Source organism: Ruditapes philippinarum, unplaced genomic scaffold (genome assembly GCF_026571515.1).
Source record: "Ruditapes philippinarum isolate M1 unplaced genomic scaffold, ASM2657151v2 ctg8880_1_1_1_1, whole genome shotgun sequence".
Taxonomy (NCBI): Eukaryota; Metazoa; Mollusca; class Bivalvia; order Venerida; family Veneridae; genus Ruditapes; species Ruditapes philippinarum.
In genome coordinates, this window is record NW_026866774.1 from 1 (window position 1) to 17,241 (window position 17,241).

The 17,241-nt window shown below is 31.2% G+C and overlaps 1 protein-coding gene and 1 long non-coding RNA gene across 2 annotated transcripts; both read right to left on the bottom strand.

Moving 5' to 3' along the window:
• Positions 1-1,510: 1,510 nt before the first annotated feature.
• Positions 1,511-12,598, bottom strand: LOC132733674 (CD109 antigen-like). The gene is made up of 11 exons (XM_060720336.1): positions 12,416-12,598; positions 11,555-11,625; positions 10,787-10,921; positions 9,939-9,975; positions 8,133-8,217; positions 7,376-7,490; positions 5,204-5,368; positions 4,802-4,902; positions 3,439-3,469; positions 2,723-2,926; positions 1,511-1,729 (listed from the first exon to the last, which is right to left on the bottom strand). The coding sequence occupies exons 2-11, from the start codon at positions 11,591-11,593 to the stop codon at positions 1,526-1,528; spliced, it is 1,116 nt and encodes a 371-aa protein (XP_060576319.1). The 5' UTR covers positions 11,594-11,625; positions 12,416-12,598; the 3' UTR covers positions 1,511-1,525.
• A 2,378-nt stretch (positions 12,599-14,976) lies between these two features.
• Positions 14,977-16,660, bottom strand: LOC132733676 (uncharacterized). The gene is made up of 3 exons (XR_009626197.1): positions 16,522-16,660; positions 15,720-15,798; positions 14,977-15,041 (listed from the first exon to the last, which is right to left on the bottom strand). It is a non-coding gene; the product is annotated as an uncharacterized LOC132733676 (long non-coding RNA).
• Positions 16,661-17,241: the final 581 nt, after the last annotated feature.

The window sequence follows — 17,241 nt, forward strand, 5'->3', positions numbered from 1 at the left end:
GTTGAACCACGAGTTCTTACAACATCAGCAAACGCGTTCTTCCCTGATATATTGAATTATCTAATAATAATAAGACAGTTACAAACCAAAATGTATGATAGTAGAGCAATTAGGGAAAAATGCACAAGGAGAAAAAAAGAAGAAAAACATACATAAAAAGAAAAGAAAAAAAGGGGGATAGAGTTCAGTAAGGAGGAATATCAATTGAACGTGGCAAGTAGTACAGATATATAAAAAAAAATAAGATTCAAAACTACACGATAATTTCATAAATAATTGTACCTTATCAAAAAATAAATAAGTTATTCTCATCAGAAAGAGATTCTTTTCCAAACAAAGGGGTCTTTACGCTCAAAGGATGGAAACCGCGAGTTGAGCGGAATAACTGCACTCTTATTTCGTTATATTTGGGACATTTAAAAAAGTAATGTTCGGCATCTTCAATACTGGATGTACATTAGCTAAAAAGTGAGTTATCTCGTAGATGATTTTTACAAAGATCCGCATTAAGATTTACTACATTCGTTTCTAATACGTGCATGGTAAACAGATAAAAACTTCGATCTCCGTATACAAAATATTTAGGAACGGTATGTGGTTTATAAATTTCTTTGAGACGAGATTTAAAAATATTAACAGAAGCCGCATGTCTAATATGATCATCCGAATTGTTCTATAACTCTAAGGATGAAGGAATGAAAGATTTTGCTTACCCATTACTTCATGAGCATTTTGTGAAAAAAATGGCTGTTTTCATTGAAAAAGTCTCCCTTTACAAGTTCAAATTGCTATAATACTATAAAAAACTGCTTCAACACTAATCAAACTTGGCACAAATGTTGACTGGACCATTGCCCTTGCAACAACATGCTCAGGCTTAATTTTCTGTTACCATGGCAACGAGGGGACATCTCAAAATTGCCAAAAATCACTATTTTGCGTTGATTTTTTCCATCAAAATTGATTTCAAAGTGCTGCAACTTCTCAATGGATTGAGATAGAGTCAAATGCTTTTCAGCGTTGGTTACACGTTACCTTATGATCAATCTGGGGTCATTTACAGCCTCTCACAAGTCCAAAATTTTCTTGGCGATGAGGGGGACTGCCGCCCCCTTGCAAACCCCCCAAACAGAAGGGGGCACATCCCCCTTCTGGCAACCCCCTGATGTATCTTTTTGGTTGGGGGGCCGCGCCGAAAAAGAGGTCATTTTTTTAACAACATTTCTCAAAACAGAAAACAAGTGTTTAGGGTCTAAATAAGGCATTTTTTCATCATTTGAGACAACAAAAAGGGGGTGAAAAAGGCGTTAAAAGGCGTGTATATGAAGTAATGGGTTAAATCATTGGGTTACTGGAAATTTTATTGTTAGCAAGTGACGCTGACCTTGCTTTCAGATATCTAAGTAGCAAGTTCAAGCTGCATAAAATATATAAAAACAACTCACCACTTGTTTTGAGTTTAACTTTATCTGAATATTTCCAGCCTCAGTTACCCAGCTCAGTTACCCAGCGGAGTTATTGTAAGTTATTGAGTTACTGAAAATTTAATTGTAAGCAAATGACGTTGTCCTTGCTCCCAGATATCTAAATAGCAATCCCAAGCGGCATAAGATATATAAAAGAAACTCACCACTTGTTTTGAGTTTAATTTTATCTGAATATTTCCAGCCTCAGTTACCCAGTAAGGTTTTTTGATATGTATCATGTCAGATAGTCCTCTAAACTCCACCTGTAATATTCAACAATTTATCATACACGTACTTTGACTGTCGAGAGACAATCTAAGCTTATCTTTTCTTCATGTAGCAATAACACTAGGCTTTGTTGAAACAGATATGTACAGTGCTCGTGTCCTACTGGCCTGAAGCTTAGCAAAGCTTGTTTTGTTGCTGTTGTTTTTTTTTTAATTTGGTTGATTTTTTTTATTGATTTTTTTTTTTGGGGGGGGGAGGGGGTTCTTGTTTGTTGTTGTTGTTTTATTGTTGTTTTATTGATATTTTGTTGTTGTTTTAGTTTTCTTTTTCATTTTGTTGATGTTTAGTTGTTTTTTGTAGGTTTTTTGTTTGTTTGTTTTTTTGTTTTTTTTTCTTTTTTGCTTTTGTGACAATACTAGCATGTTAACACATATAATGAATAATAATTAAGTGTTCTCGAACAATTTTATTATCTTCTAGGATAATTGCATATGTTTTGGATATGTTAAATTGGATCATTGGATCATGTATCTAAGATCTCAGATTGTGGTAATAAGCTCGAGTGCAAAACAAACTCTTGTGACTTATATTAATCACTTTCGAGTCCGCTTCCTGGAACCAACCAGTACTGGTATCCCATATGAAGAAATATGGTCATGACCCATGATCCCTGGATTGTGAGGCAGACACCTCAACCACTAGACCACCGCTGCCCATATTTTGAAGGTATGCTACATTTAAAAGTGTTAATTCACTACCACTTAACATAACAACATATAAATATCTTTGTTAAATCAGATTGATAATAAAAAGGGTAAAACTGAAAACTAAATACATTTTATGTACATGCACTATCATGTGCTTTGAACTTATTCAGAATGATAAATACAGCCTCCAGATTCATGATACTTTTCACGACAATTTTGAAAATGTATTTAAAATAATACATGTGGAGGAAATGAAGTTCATTTTTTTGAAACCATCAAAACTAGGTAATTTCTATTTCAATATAATATTTGATAAACTACCTTGATATGAAGAGAATCTACATTTTCTGGTGGGTCTACACTAAAACTAAGCGAGCCCGTTGCCGGAGGAACCAATGCTTGTTCCCGTAAGTAATGAGCGTTATATGAATGCAAAGCCGGGTCGTAGTATTTCACATACGTTACAAGCGTCACTTCCGGTAAAGATGAAATGACCGGATTACCGTCGGCTTGTGTTAATGACACCTGTAAAAATGGGAGAAAAAACTTATTCATTAAATCATCCAATGCACCGTTAAGTATTAAAGACAGGTGTTTCGCGATTTTTACAATTACTTGATTTATTTTTATTCTATTTTCTTAACTTTATGTTCATAAGTAAAAGGTAGAAACCAAAATCCACTTTAAAAGAACTAATAAAGAAAAAGAATACAAAAAATATTCTGAATTATATAATGAATATGATATTTCATGTTAATTAATATATATACATAAAGCTAAAATAATACTTTTATGTTACTCACTCAAGAGATTTTCCCCATTTAATTGGGAAGAGGCCTTAGCCCTCTTGATTTTGGAAAAAAATATCGCTAAAATTTCTTAATTTGGGAAATTAAAAGCAGGTGTAAGTTCAGATTTTTGGGAAAAATGCCTGATTTTAAAGAAAATTTCAATTCTAAAGAGGCCTTTTATCGGAGTCTGTTATGTAAGCAGAAAAATAACTGCAAAGTTGTAAGTGAATTGTTAAAGTTACTTACTCGACCATATGGAAGCGTCCTAGTGCCAAACCTGAAATGTTTTTATGTCATAATTAGTAGATAGTAAGTGCTAATTAGTAGAAAGTAAGTGCTAATTAGTAGAAAGTAAGTGCTAATTAGTAGATAGTAAGTGCTAATTAGTATATACTAAGTCATAATTAGTATATAGTAAGTACTAATTAGTAGATACTAAGTCATAATTAGTAGATAGTAAGTGCTAATTATTAGATAGTAAGTGCTAATTAGTAGATACTAAGTCATAATTAGTAGATAGTAAGTACTAATTAATAGATACTATGTCATAATTAGTATATAGTAAGTACTAATTAGTAGATAATAAGTCATAATTAGTAGATAGTAAGTACTAATTAGAACATAATAAGTCATAATTAGTAGATAGTAAGTACTAATTAATAGATACTATGTCATAATTAGTATATAGTAAGTACTAATTAGTAGATAATAAGTCATAATTAGTAGATAGTAAGTACTAATTAGAACATAATAAGTCATAATTAGTAGATAGTAAGTACTAATTAATAGATACTATGTCATAATTAGTATATAGTAAGTACTATTTAGTAGATAATAAGTCATAATTAGTAGATAGTAAGTACTAATTAGAACATAATAAGTCATAATTAGTAGATAGTAAGTACTAATTAGTACATATGAAAATATGAACGTATTATTTCCTCCATATTTAATGTTGTGAAACTGATCTTTCGCTATCAAATAGTCACAACTCAGTATCTACTAATTAGCACTTACTATCTACTATATATGATTTAGTATCTACTAATTATGACTTAGTTTCTACTAATTATGACTTAGTATCTACTAATTACGACTTATTATCTACTAATTAGCACTTACTATCTACTATTTATGACTTAGTATCTACTAATTATGACTTAGCATTTACTTATTAGTACTAACTATCTAATAATTATTACTAAATATGTACTAATTAGTACTTACTATCTACTAATTATAACTTACTATCTAATAATTAGTACTTACTATCAACTAATTATGACTTAGTATATCTACTAATTATAACTTACTATCTAATAATTAGTACTTACTATCAACTAATTATGACTTAGTATCTACTAATTATAACTTACTATCTACTAATTAGCACTTACTATCTACTAATTAGTACTTACTATTTACTAATTATCACTTACTATCTAATAATTAGTACTTACTATCTACTAATTATGACTTAGTATCGACTAATTATAACTTAGTATCTACTAATTAGCACTTACTATCTAATAATTAGTACTTACTATCTACTAATTATGACTTAGTATCTACTAATTAAGAGATAAAAATATTTCAGGTTTGGCACTACGACGCTTCCATACGACCATGATACGTTAATCCCGGTTTAAAAAACATCATACTTGGTGCGGTATCAAACGACAGACGAAATGGCACCTTGTAAAATTTCACCTACAACATTTTATCATTATTAGTATTAGTATTACATGTATTAGTATTAGTATAATTATAAGTTTTTTATTATTATTATTATTATTATTATTTTTATTATTATTATATTATTATTATTATTATTATTATTATTATTATTATTATTATTATTATTATTATTTATACTATTATTATGTCATGTGATAAACAGAAATGTGTAGAAATAATTGAAACACTTTACAACCAAAATCTTGGCAATTTTATAATAAATAAAGCATTAAATCTTAACATTATTTCATTATTTACTACCCTAAAAAAGTACCTGAGCTGTAGCATTTCTTGTTATATTGTTGATGCTTTCTGTTACGGACGCTTTAATGGTAAGATGATAATTTGCCAGTTTTTGGACCAGGGGTTCATATGTATTCGGATCAGCTTCGTCTCGAATACGACTAAATGGAACCGTAAATTTAGCTTCTCCGTTGATCTAAACAAAACAAAGTTGTAGAACATTTAAATTATACTTTTTCAACAATGTCTATAAATTGATTTGAATTTTTACACGTTATTTGACATGGATGTATACCAATTTTGTAAAAAGGCACATTATTACCCAGAATTTTTATTTCCGTTCTTTAGAAAGGTAAAACACGTGTTTTACAACGTTTTAAAAATAATGTGATTGAAACCACTTATATGGTGGCTGATTTGTGCCATTCGTGTTTTTGCCCGGAGACATCGCCAAACGAAAAGTCGAGAAAACAAGATTAAAATGTCGGGGGCGTGGAGCGAAAACTAATAGATAAACTTTCGCCCCGCACCCCGCTAATAACCGGGTTTTCGTTTCGCGCCCCGCCAAATTAACTTGTTAATTCTCGACTTTTTGCTTAGCGAGGTCGCGGGGCAAAAACGGAATGGCACAAATTAGCCCCATACACTTACAGTATGTATCACTTAAGAAATACGAAATAAACTGCCCAAAAAGTAACAAATGAAAAACGAAGAAATATTGTGACTTCCATACAAACCACCTTATCACTACATTTTAATAATGACCAAAAATAGCAATAGATGCAAATGATGGCTGGGGTAATTGGCCAATGCGTAACTTTTTTGGTTTATACAAAATTTATTTGAGTTTGCTTGTGTAGGAAGCTATAAGCTTAAAGACTCACTTTCGAATTCGTTCTTGGAACAAACCAATAAAGAGCAATGAGTGTAAAGTTTCTTGCTCAACGAAACAGCGACTTGCCCCTGACAGGGTTTGAACTCATGCCGCTAGCGATCATTAGTTTACTAGTCCGACACGGCCATAACTTTTTTGAAAATGTCACAGGACAACATAAGAAAACTTTTGAAAAAAAAAACATATAAGCATTCATTTGGCATAATGTTCCATTTAGATAAGTTAAACTAATCTTTTGTTGAATAAGGCACAGGGTATGTTACTCAGTAGGCCTGGAGAAAAAATCATCACGGTAGTCAATTTTCGAAAACAATCACTGAATTGGGCACAAAATTTGAACTAAATGTAGAAACATTCAAACTAAAATTATTTTTATGTTACAAGCATACATGTATGAGTCTGTTTTCGAAGACACAAAAATGTGCTTTACCAGGGAATCTGTATGTAAACACAAGGGCCATAGTTTGTCCAAGACTGGGTATCTAAATCACGGAATGATGGGCATAAAACCTGATGAATTACAAGCACACACTCTTATAAGGGTAGAAATCATGTATATATGGATTATTTAAAAAGGGAGGTAACTTCGCTATAATCCCTTTATGCTATGGTATGGACCTAAGTAAGAAAATGTCATTACAAAACAACACACTCCTTGAATTTAATAATCACCATACATTCAGTCGTTATGTTAATTCGAGCAAACAAGGTCAATACCTGAGTTTAATTTTCTTTCTTTAGAAATGACTTAATATCATATTTCTATGTTTTAAGGAGCCAAAATATCAATGAAAAGTAGGTAGGTGAACTTCTATGGAACTGTTGTAAATCCCCCCTCCCCCTTTTAAATTCATATTTATGCTAATATATCTCAAAATCAGGTAAATAAGTGTTAAAACGATTTTAAATTTCCTAATTTTTGCTTATTGCTATTAACTAAGGGCCGTAACTCAAAAATATACAATTATATGTTGATAGTAGTTAATTAGTTACAACATAAATACAACAATCAAGCTGAATTTATTAAAATCCTACAAACACTTTACAACAAACTGGCTCAAAACAGTAGTTTTCCTTAATATAAATGCCATTTTTCTAAGTAACAAAGGGACATAACTCAAAAATGACAAGGCGTAGTTTAATTAAACTTAAACATGCACGGCAATTGTCAAGGTAATTGGTAAAATAACTAAAATATATTGATCCGTACGAACAGAATGGGGTTAAGGGCATTGCCATTTCAATAAGCTATTTGTTTACACAATTTGTTTACACAGCCAATAATGATAAGCCATAAACAATTCATACATTAAATGTTAATTCCACCATCACTCCGCCACCATTATATTTCCATGGAGCACTACTATAATCTGTGTCAGCATATAACTTTACTGTACCAATCACAGGTTTACCGTACGAATATCTGGAAAGAAAAAAGACGGCATATAACTTAACTCACCAATCACAGGTTTACCGTACGAATGTCTGGAAAAATGACAGCATATTACATTACTGTTCCAATCACAGGCTAACCGTACGAATATCAGGAAAAAATGACAGCATATTGCTAAACTGTACCAATCACAGGTTTACCGTACGAATATCTGGAAAAAATGACAGCATATAACATTAATGTTCTAATCACAGGTTTACCGTAAGAATATCTAGAACAAAATGACAGCATATAACATTAATGTTCTAATCACAGGTTTACCGTAAGAATATCTAGAACAAAATGACAGCACACAATTGTACTGTTCCAATCACAGTTCTGTACAAATATATGGAAAGAAAAATGGTGGTATATAACTTACTGTTCTAATATCGAATATCTGGAGAGAAAAATGTCTGCATATTGCTTTGATGTACCAATCGTAAGTTTGCTGTGCGAATATTTGAGGAACAAAACAGGTCCTTGCTACATCGCTACCATAAATTAAGATTTTAACGCACACAAATACATTAACTCATTAGATTTTGTTGCGTTTATCCAATATATATTATAAGGAACACAAATAAAGACATTTTTATCTAAAGAAAAAAATAAGAATTGAAATAAACTTACGTTGCTTTGACGGTACCATGCATTTCGTTGTCCGTGGTTACGACGTAAGAGGGCAGCTCTATTTTAATATCAAACTTTGGAAGCACTAAAAGTTAAACAAGAGAAAGTAGAGAAAGTTTATTATCACAATTCCTTGAAATATAAAATTTTGACTTTATTTCTTTCCAAATGTTTTCTGGCTGACTTAAATAAAATTAGATAACATCATGATTTGGGGTATTTATTGCCTGTCGTGTATATAAATGAAAGATAATATTTATCTATGTAGAAATCTGTATTGATTTCAGTCTGATAACGAGCACATGTTAAGAAAGGTCAGAATAAGTTAGAACAAGCAATGTAATACTAGAGTTTGGTTAAATTGTCCGTGCACGAAAAAGCGACATACATATACAAGCCAATTGATGCATGTCCCAGTTATGGTAAATATATAAATTTGTACAACAAACACACAAACAAACACTGTCCATGAATAAAATAATATACAGAGGATAAGCTAGTTTCTTCTATAAATACAGGATATATTTTCAGCGAATGGTATGAAAATAAATATTTCACGAGTGGCACACGAGTGAAATATGGTATTTTTCATACCACAAGATGAAAATAAATCCTGTATTAATAGAAAAAACTTGAATTTTCAGGGGGTTCTTTTAATACTTGTTCTCCTTTTATAACGCAAGAATCCAGTGAAAATACGGAAAATATGTTTCACTGCAGAGAAAAATAAAGTTTACAGTGAAAATACGAAAAGAAAAAAATATGCATTTTATTTCATCAATATTTCTCAATATTTCATTTATGAAAAAAAATAAAATGATATGTCAACTGTTTCGTTTAGAATCATGAGGGCAACAGTTTTTTTTTTTTTTTTTTTTTTGGGGGGGGGGGGGGGGGAGGTTATAATAATTAATTATGTACAATCATGTAGTACAGAAAAACAGAATCCCTAAAGAAAGCCAAACACGGCATAAATGTAAAATGTTGCAGGCTCAGTTTGATTGAGCCTGTTCATGGACTGTACTGGAAAGTGCAAGTTACCGTCCACGCCCCCTAGCACCGGCTTAATCAGAATTCAACATTTTAACACTAAAAATGGTGAAATTTTGAATTTTGAAACATCCGCAGATGTGTTCATACGGCGGTTATCATGGAACCTTCAATGTGACACAGTAGTGTCATTCCATGAAAAGCGGTGTATGGTCCCCAAGTAAAAGAATGCGTGTGTCCTAAACGAGAAAACAATGGGCAGAATTAAATAAACAGGAATTTTGAAAAGGGATCTGAGGTTATGAAGCCTGCATATCACAGATAAGACGTCAAAAGGCAAATTTAAAAAGCAGGCAACATATCGAAGGGTGATAATACAGTATTCAGGAAGGAATACTGGAACCACCCATGATGAAAAAGGCCAAATACCAGAAACTTAAAATACCATCTAAAATGTATACACAACAATAATGTCGTGCTGAACGATTTTCAAGGATCGAAAATACAACATCATTGATTAAATGTACGGGGAGACTTTTTACAGCCGCCACACGGCACAAATAACACGGATGTGACAATAAAATACAGAAAACCAGAATCCCTAAAGAAAGCCCAACACGGCAAAAATGTAAAATGTTGCAGGCTCGGTTTGACTGAGCCTGTTCATGGACGGTACTGGAAAGTGCAAGTTACCGTCCACGCCTCCTAGCACCGGCTTAAGCAGAATTCAACATTTTGACACAAAAAATGGTGAAATTTTGAATTTAGAAACATCCGCAGATAGGTTTTTTTCAAAGATGTATCGTAACAACCTACCGTATTTTTGTACAATGAAATGTTTGACTTTGTCAGCCTGAAAGATAGGAATATATAATTTATACATGTATTAAAACAAAATAAAAGATGTAACAGCATACACGATATTAAACTGATTGCATGGCAAAAATTCGTCATAAATGGCATAATACGCAAATTTCTATGCATTGGTATAAAGCCTTAAAAACATAAAATTTGAAATTTTGAATTTTTTACATTGATCAAGTGAAGCAACATAGAATGGAAAATTCTGCAATACAATTTTTATCTCAATGTGAGTGAAAAGCGTTGCAACGTTTTTCATGTTAGGGTCATTTTGCACAATAAAAGTAAAATTTGAACACAAGTTATTGGTTAAGATCTACATCAGATTCTACACAAATCTTGGAGAAAAACATTTTATTATTATTATTAGCTCTTTCATGTAAAACAACACAGTGGAGTTCCTTTTACGTTTTGATTTTCAAAATAGAAATAGGAAATCAAAATATATAGTTTTACATCGGTAGAGTGGAATATTTATAAGAAATATAGAAGACAGATAAATAAAACATAAAATGTTACTTATATGTACTACCTAAATGTCGAGATGCTCTCAAAATTATGATTCAATTTTAGAAAACCAAAATAAAATTAACAAAAATAACATAGAAAAAAAACCATTATCAGTTTTAACTATAAAAAAATTGTATAAGGGTTGTTTTCATTTGACAACATAATATTAATTTGTTAAGTGCCCATGGAAAAGTATATCAAAATAAAAAAATAGAAATGTAAACTGAAAACGAAATATTTTCAATATTGCGGTTAAAGCATGAGAATTTTACAAAAATTGCAACACTGTTTACCCTATCTTTAACATTTGCAGTGATTGTCCATGTACCAAGAACCGGTTCAGAGTCCATTATAAGATAATCTTCGATGACACCATAATTGGATTCTGATACGTTCACCATATTCTTCATTATGTTTCCTTTCGGATCCTGAAATGTTCACAAAATCGGAATTTAACAATATTGATTGAAGAAATTATAAAATAAATAGTATTGTTTGACAAAATTGACATGAGACTCGGGAACTGTTCAGTAGTTTCCGTAATTTATTACGATTTATTAATTGATTTTAATGATAGGAAAGGTTTCGACAGTTCATGTTATACTAACATCCCGATGGTCTAATGGTACGTATAATAACATAGCAATCCCGAAGTTGCAAGTTCCAACCCTCAACAAACTTTGTTTTCAGATTTCTTTAAAAACAATTATAACTGTATGCAGCATACATGGATCATTTTCTTTAATTTTTTATTTTTTTTTTGGGGGGGGGGTATTATTTTAAATACATGCAAAAATACCCACCAGGCAACTCATTTGCAATCATATTATTCATTCTAAGATGATCCCTTCTATGACCTTTAAATTCATATTGTTTATTCATACAACAGGTACCCAGTCAAGTTTGAAAGATTACGCCGAGAAATCAAGCTAGGTCTTTTGCCTTCAACCCAAGATGTCGCTATCTTACTTTTACAATATTGATGCAGCACAAAAAAACATGAACAAAATAAAACAAATATAATACTGCTATGAAAACAACAGAATTTGACATAAACTTACAGTAATCGAAATGTTCAGTTGTCCCGTATAAAGCAACATTGTGGACGAAATCCCAAATGCTCGAAAATGCACTGAAAGATAAATGCTCATAGATACAATATACTTGTTAATTTTCGACTTTTCGCTTGGCGGGGTCGCGGGGAGAAAACACGAATGGCACAAATCAGCCACATACGCTCATAGTAGTCTGCCTGCAAATTTTTTTTGGGGATGAGTTTTTCATGATGTTGATGATTTTTCGTGTAGAAAAAAAGTGCGAACTTTTTTTATTATGTTTAAAAATTTTAAAAAAAATTTTAATATTTTTTTAAATGGAAAAATGGTAACATCATAAGGTGTTTTGTCTCCTTCAAAAATGCGGCGTTATACCCATGTGTAGACAGGCTAACGTATTTGTATTTTCTTGTCTTAGAAACGTTGTCATTCATACGTTTTTTTATCCAGGTCTAAATATAGACCCCTCTGTCTTAAAACTAGAATTTAGCTACAACGTTAACTTAGCTCTGTGACTAGGCTTATCTGATTGTGCAGGCGAATATAACCTGTTCTGTTTTTGTACGTAGGTTTACCTGTTTTATTAAGTTAATAAAGACCTTTCTCTGTCTAAATATGGAGGTAGGTTGACTTGTTTTTCGTGGTTTGTTGAATATATCCTGGTTTTTCATATTAAAAATATAAGTTTAGGTTCACCTGTTTTTTTATATATTTTTCATATACCCTTGTCTGTCCGAATATATACCTAGGCTTACCTGTTTATCCAGGCTTATATATACCCTTGTCTGTCGGAATATATACCTAGACTTACCTGTTTGTCCAGGGTTATACATACCCTTGTATGTCTGAATATATACATAGACTTACCTGTTTGTCCAGGTTTATATATACCCTTGTCTGTCTGAATATGTACGGCGAACGTTTCACTGATATCACCAGAATCATGGTGTAAGATTGCGTGCTCTTGGAAAAATAAACCCCTCAGTCCATTTATCAGGAGAGAGTAAGTTTCTGGATTGTGTGACAGATTCGGTACCTAAAGAAAAACATGAAGTACATGTGAAAGCATTGGTATATGAATAAGTCTATTCAATACTTTTTGAGTTATATAATCACTTTTGTAAAACTCAAAGATTTAGGTAAGTGTTTGGTAAGCATTTACAAAATTAAGTTGGTCAAGGACGGTGGATCCACTCAACTAATTTAATGTTGTAGATGCTTCATAATAAGCATTAAACAATTTTAAATAATGTTTGAAATTATTTATAAAAAAATATCGATTTACTTGACTGATTAAATTTAGCCAATTTACCAATTTAAGTAAATGCTTTATGATTTATCCGAATCTACTAGATAAAAATTAATTTCAATCACTAAAACCCAAAATGCACGCACACACAGAGAGTTCAAACAAGTCCATAACGAATTATTAATTGAGGTTTAGCTGATAACGAAGGCATTGTCGTGCTGAAAAGATTCATAGGTGATATCAAAAATCATTAACATAAGTTCGGATCGCAATCACAAAAGCTGCAATATTTCGTAATTGTGTGTATTGTTCTAATACATGATACAAAAATTAATTAACATGAAAAAAAACTAACAACAAAACCTATTATGATAGGTTATCTATCCCATGTCGCATTTAAATAAAAAATATAACTCATGAAGAAAAAGATAAAAAAAACATTCGCATGTAAGGGTTTTTGGATTTTAGTTTTGGTCCAAACCGTTCATTTTTATTTATGGTTTAAAAATTTCCCTACCCCCCCCGCCCCCCCCCAACACACACACAAACACACCGTGTGTTTTTTGTTTTGCAAAAACTGAAAAGGAAAATTTACTAGTTTTTAACAACCCCGGTTTCCCCGCAAAATAAAAATATATAGACTTAATTAGAGGTTTTATCAGAACATATTAATTACTTTATTTGGGACTTGTACAGCAAAGTCACTTCATTTTGGACTTGTACAGCAGAGTCACTTTATTTAGGAATTGTTCAGCAGATGAACTTCATTTAGGACTTGTACAACAGAATCACTTTTTATGCAGAATCACCTTATCTGGTACTTTTACTGCTGAATCAGTTTATCTAGGACTGGTGCAACAGAATAACTTTATTTGGGACTTGTACAGCATAATCACTTTATTAAGGTCTTGTATAGCAGAATCATTTTATTCAGGACGTGTACAGCTGTATCATTTTATTTAGGACGTGTACAGCTGTATCATTTTATTTAGGATGTGTACAGCTGTATCTTTTTATTTAGGTTTTGTACAGCTGTATCATTTTATTCAGGACGTGCACAAGCTGTATCATTTTATTTAGGATGTGTACAGCTGTATCTTTTTATTTAGGTTTTGTACAGCTGTATCATTTTATTTAGGACGTGTACAGCTGTATCATTTTATTTCGGACGTGTATCATTTTATTTAGGACGTGTACAGCTGTATCATTTTATTTAGGATTTGTACAGCTGTATCATTTTATTTAGGGCTTGTACAGCTGTATCATTTTATTCAGGACGTGTACAGCTGTATCATTTTATTTAGGACGTGTACAGCTGTATATTTTATTTAGGTCTTGTACAGCAGAATCAATTTATTCAAGACGTGTACAGTTGTATCATGTTATTTCGGACGTGTACAGCTGTATCATTTTATTTAGGGCTTGTACAGCTGTATCATTTTTTTCAGGACGTGTACAGCTGTATCATTTTATTTAGGACGTGTACAGCTGTATCATTTTATTTAGGTTTTGTACAGCTGTATCATTTTATTTAGGACGTGTACAGCTGTATCATTTTATTTAGGTTTTGTACAGCTGTATCATTTTATTCAGGACGTGTACAGCTGTATCATTGTATCCAGGACGTGCAGAGCTGTATCATTTTATTTAAGAATTGTACAGCAGGATAACTTTATATAGGACTTGTGCAGCGGAATGACTTATTTAAAACTTGTACAATAAGTACATTTTCATATATTAATTTATAACAATTAACAACACTAAATTTATAATGTCACAGTGTGGGAACTTAACACTATGCTCTTTCTAAAACAGATAAACATATTATATTGATGGAGTGTAACAATTTCGTTTTAGGGGAAGACTATAATTCATTAAAATCTGATACTTTGAAATAGGTTGGTAATATAAAGCCTTTTTATTTTCAAAATAAATAAATTTGTCTGATTGATTTGATAAAAAATCTTAAAAGATTCTTGTTAAGATTTCCAAGAAGAAATCACTGATAATATTTGTGAACATTCATTGAACAAGCATGGAATATGTGTTTAAAATATTTTGGCGCACAAAAATAACAAATTACCTTCTTTAAAAGTGTGCGTAAGGGAAGTCACCCTGTGATGACTATCGGAAAGCAGGTCCAGTTGTACCTTTACATCAACTCCAGACGTGTTATAAAAGGTGAAGGTCACCGGAAGCGGAACTCCAGGCGTGCACTTGTCAGGAACGACAATCCAGTGGGTCCTTTCATTACAAAGAAATATTTCCGTTTACAAGAACATGGCATATGATTATGAACGTTTTGTGTTTGTAAGTATCTTTGTTTTCGTTTTTGTTGTTAACATCTACATATATTCTGAATAGCATATTACGTATAGGTTATTTAAACCAGCATGTCACTGTTTTCGTAATGTAAAATATGATTACTCAAACAATCGTTTATACCAGCATTTAATATACCATTTGTATTTTTAAACTGGTTATATAACGCATAAATTGTAGCATTATGTTCCAAATATAATGTTTAAACTACTTATATCAACAAGTTATTGTTATATATCACCAAAGCTTATGTTTAAACTCAATATTACCAACTGCATGTTGCATATTATGGAATATAGTGTAACCATTGGTATATTACCATTTCAGTTGTAAAGTATAACAAGATATGAATATAAATTATAAACTTGGTATATTTTCCATTGCAGTAGTAAAGCATATCATAGGATAAAAATGTGGAAATTGGTTATATTAAACATTTGAATTATACAGTACAGTATATCAAAATATAACTATAAAGTAAAAGCTTGTTATATTTTCCATTGCAGTTGTAAAACATAGTATGCGAATAAAATGAGGAAATTGGTTATATTACATATTGTATATCATGAGATATATAATTAACAAAAAAGGTTATATTACCCATTGCTTGTAGCAGCATGACATGTTTCAAATGTCAGAAGAATTATGACCGCTAGTAACATGGCTGTCTAAAATCTCTCTGTAAAATAATATCAATTAAAGGCCCAGTAATGCTTTTATTTTTATTTCTCAAAATATTTTCTTTTTTTTTTCTTTATTTTTTTTTTTTTTTTTTTTTTTTTTTTTCATTATTTTTTTTCTTTTATTCTTTCTATTTGTATTATTTTTATTTTTATTTCTTTTTTTATTTTATTTTCTTTCATTTTTTTGTTATTCTTTTATAGTTTCCAACAAGTTACGCATTAGCCAATTATCTGAACAGTCTGTTTTTCTCCTTCTTCTGTTGCCTTTTCGCAATTTGTACATTTATTGAGATTAAGTGTTTTGTATGAAAGTCAAAATTACTATTTTGTTACCATTTTCATACTTTTATGACATATTATTTTACATTTAGCTCTATATTCTTCAGGTAACAGGCATTTAACATGCTCTAGCATGCTCTGTTACTTAAACATTATAAAACACATACTGGTTATACCTTTCTATAGAAATAAATATCTATTCAACTCTGAGGCACAATGGGCCTTTAAACTATTTAAAAAAAGGCCAGATGAACAGTTCAAAATCGAAACTCAACAGAGAGATTATTACCTGTCTAAATATGAGAATGAAACGTTTTCTTAACAGGTAAATCACATTTAAGGAGGTTGTAAGTATTCATAAACATAGAGAATGACCCCAACTGCAAATGAGTATTTTAGGTTTAAATGCCTGTTATATGGAAAAAAAGGCACCAACTTACCGTTATGACAGAATAGCCATAAACATCACTAGCACTGATAGCAGTGAAATATTTATAATATATGATGACTTTCTTATCTCTCAGGCCACATCCTGTTATACATACCTTCGTAAATTGCAGTGTACTAAAGAAGGCTAATAGTGGTTCATTAAGAACTTAGAGGATTTTTTTTGTTTACACCACTGAATATTAAAGAAACTCCACTGAGGTTTTTTTTTGTCATATTAAAAGACTAGAAATATTTTAAAGAGATTTGTGTACCATTCTTTACGGAGTCCCTAAGGTGACATTTTTCACACTTTTTTTCGCGGGACTTAATTCGTTTTTACGAAATATATATTTCGTAACTACTAATTAATATTTCGTAAAAACGAATTAAAGTATTTCGTAATTAGGTGCTGGGGAAAAAGTGTCGAAAATGTCATCTTACGGGCTCCGTATTTCTAGACCAAATTGTGCACAAATTTTTAGATCATCCCCTCAACCCTTTGTCCAGAATAACAGAATCTATTTTTTATTTGCCAAAATCACCTAAAACTGAAAAACGTCACAACGCTTTACACTCAAATCAAATAATTAACGCAGCCACATTAATAATAATCAATATAATTCTGAGTATATTTCTTTATCATTATTTGCATTTTTTTCAATTTTTAAGTATTTCACTCGATCTATGCAAGGATATCAAATGCTATGCTTTAAGGGGAAATTTGACCTCAA

Excerpts from the sequence above, each read along its gene's own strand:
- LOC132733674 (XM_060720336.1), bottom strand. The coding sequence starts at position 11,593 with ATGTTGCTTTATACGGGACAACTGAACATTTCGATTACT. Across the intron at positions 9,976-10,786 it reads CTGCAAATGTTAAAGATAGG|GCTGACAAAGTCAAACATTT; the intron begins GTAAACAGTGTT and ends CCTATCTTTCAG. Across the intron at positions 3,470-4,801 it reads CATGGTCGTATGGAAGCGTC|GTTTGGCACTAGGACGCTTC; the intron begins GTAGTGCCAAAC and ends AAAACATTTCAG.